The sequence below is a fragment of the Colobus angolensis genome, unplaced genomic scaffold (genome assembly GCF_000951035.1).
Source record: "Colobus angolensis palliatus isolate OR3802 unplaced genomic scaffold, Cang.pa_1.0 Scaffold230, whole genome shotgun sequence".
Classification (NCBI taxonomy): Eukaryota; Metazoa; Chordata; class Mammalia; order Primates; family Cercopithecidae; genus Colobus; species Colobus angolensis.
In genome coordinates this window covers 6,504,884-6,507,872 of record NW_012115489.1, presented here as the reverse complement: position 1 = coordinate 6,507,872, position 2,989 = coordinate 6,504,884, and the positions used below count along the sequence as shown (strand labels likewise).

At 38.2% G+C, this 2,989-nt stretch overlaps 1 protein-coding gene across 1 annotated transcript; it reads left to right on the top strand.

Moving 5' to 3' along the window:
* The first annotated feature begins 461 nt into the window (after positions 1–461).
* On the top strand, positions 462–957 carry LOC105513527 (fatty acid-binding protein, epidermal). Its single transcript, XM_011944416.1, has one exon. It carries the CDS (start codon positions 518–520, stop codon positions 923–925), a length of 408 nt encoding a protein of 135 aa, XP_011799806.1. The 5' UTR covers positions 462–517; the 3' UTR covers positions 926–957.
* The last annotated feature ends 2,032 nt before the right edge of the window (positions 958–2,989 follow it).

The window sequence follows — 2,989 nt, the reverse complement described above, 5'->3', positions numbered from 1 at the left end:
TTTTTTTTTTTTTTTTTTTTTTAGTGAGACTTGCTTTGTTGCCGAGATTGGAGTGCAGTGGCGCCATCTTGGCTCACTGTAACCTCCACTCCAGGTTTAAGATATTCTTATGCCTCAGCCTCCTGAGTAGTTGGGACTACAGGTGTGTGCCACCATGTTCGGCTAATTTTTTTTGTATTTTTAGTAGACACAAGGTTTCACCATGTCGCCCAGGCTGGTCTTGTACTCCTGAGCTCAGGCAATCCACCTGCCTTGGCCTCCCAAACTGCTAGGATTACAATAAGCGTGAACCAGTGCGCCCAACCACAGCATGTACAAGTATTAAATGGAATATTTTTCAGCTAAAAAAATGGAAGAAACACTCTATGCACTGATATGAAAAGATCTACAAAATATAGAGGTGAAAAAAAAAGGTACAGAACAGTATGGTATTTTGGTGTTAAAAGAAGGGAGGAGGACAGCACGCTGCCACGCCGACGCCGACCCTGCTCCGCACGTCAGCCAGCCCGCGCCCACCATGGCCACAGTTCAGCAGCTGGAAGGAAGATGGCGCCTGGTGGATAGCAAAGGCTTTGATGAATACATGAAGGAGCTAGGAGTGGGAATAGCTTTGCGAAAAATGGGCGCAATGGCCAAGCCAGACTGTATCATCACTTGTGATGGCAAAAACCTCACCATAAAAACTGAGAGCACTTTGAAAACAACACAGTTTTCTTGTACTCTGGGAGAGAAATTTGAAGAAACCACAGCTGATGGCAGAAAAACTCAGACTGTCTGCAACTTTACAGATGGTGCATTGGTTCAGCATCAGGAGTGGGATGGGAAGGAAAGCACAATAACAAGAAAATTGAAAGATGGGAAATTAGTGGTGGACTGTGTCATGAACAATGTCACGTGTACTCGGATCTATGAAAAAGTAGAATAAAAATTCCATCATCACTTTGGACAGGAATTAACTAAAAGAATGACCAAGCTCAGTTCAATGAGCAAATCTCCATACTGTGTTTTTTTTTTTTCATTACTGTGTTCAATTATCTTTATTACAAACATTTTACATGTAGCTATTTCAAAGTGTGTTGGATTAATTAGGATCAGCCCTTGGTTAATAAAGAAATGTGTTTGTGCTAAAAAAAAAAAAAGAAGGGAGGAGAATAAGCGTATATATTCTATTTGTATTTGCATGGAAAAACTCTCATAGGATACACAAAGAAACTAATAAAAATTCTTATCTGAGGATTAATGTGGGAAGGAAACTAGGTGAAGAGATGAAAACAGAATGAATAGAAAAAGAGATGGGACTAAGACTTCTACTTTACACTATTTTATAGTTTTAATACATTAATGAATGTATTTCTGATTTTTAAAAAATAGAATTATTTAATTTTATTTTGTTAGCTTTTATTATTTTATAATTCAAAGTACAAAAGAATAAGCATCATGGCTGGATGTGATAGCTCACGCCTGTAATCCCAGCACTTTGGGAGGCCAAGGCAAATGGATCATTTGAGGTCAGGAGTTTGAGACTAGCCTGGCCAACATGGTGAAACCCCATTTCCACTAAAAGTACAAAAAAAAAAAAAATTAGCCAGGCATGGTGGTGCACACCTTTAGTCCCAGCTACTTGGGAAGCTGAGGCAGGAGAATCGCTTAAACCCAGGAGGTGGAGGTTGCAGTGAGACGAGATCACATCACTGCACTCCACCATGAGCGACAGAGTGAGACTCCACCTCAAAAAAAAAAAAAAAAAAAAAGAATAAGCATCCTAATATATTCTTTGTCCTTTGATTGTTTGTTTGCTTGTTTGTTCATTTGTTTATTTGAATGAATCATGGGATACTGTAGGGATACACATAGCACTAAAAGAAACAGCAATCTTACTAAAATGCTTCATGGTCACTGGGACCAAAAGGATGTCTGGAAGGTAGATATAGTGATTTATATATCTTTACTTTAGTGCACCACCAGTCTATTTCTTTGTTATTTATGTGACCAAGTTTCCGAATGCAAGCTCTCAAAGTGAGCATATGAGTAAACATTGCTGCTCCTATGTAATTAAATATACATGAAATTTAATAGATTACCAAGACTCACAAAGAAATTGGTTCCATTCTCTTCTTGCTCCTTTTCATCTTCTACTGATGTGGGCCTGTTTCTGGAAAGAAATTATGGCTTGCCCAAAAAGGCATCAAACAAATCTTGTCTCAAATTTAGAGTTCACAATCTGCTATCTGTATTATCCTTATAAGCCTCAATTTTCTTACATAAAAAAGGATAATGAAACTTTTTATAGGATTGATGAGATTCAAGATATATAAAAAACATACTACATCATCCTGAGCACATATAGGCTCCACATTCATGAACAACAAATGAGTTTCTTTTAAATATGCATAAGTAAATGTGAGCCAAAGACAAAATTTTATCAAAACAGTTTTTTTTTTTATTATACATTAAGTTCTAGGGTACACGTGCACAACGTTCAAGTTTGATACATAGGTATACATGTTCCATGTTGGTTTGCTGCACCCATCAACTCATCATTTACATTAGGTATTTCTCCTAATGCTATCCCTTCTCCAGCCCCTACCCCTCAACAGGCCCTGGTGTGTGATGTTCCCTGCCCTGTGTCCAAGTGATCTCCTTGTTCATTTCCCAACTATTAGCGAGAACATATGGTGTTTGGTTTTCTGTCCTTGTGATAGTTTGCTGAGAATGATGGTTTCTAGCTTCACCCATGTCCCCGCAAAGGACAAGAACTCATCCATTTTTATGACTGCATAGCAATCCATGGTGTATATGTGCTACATTTTCTTAATCCAGTCTATCATTGATGAACATTTGGGTTGGTTCCAAGTTTTTTCTGTTATGAATAGTGCTGCAATAAACATACATGTGCATGTGTCTTTACGGTAGCATGATTTATAATCCTTTGGGTATATGCCCAGTAATGGGATTGCTGGGCCAAATGGTAATTCTAGTTCTAGATCCT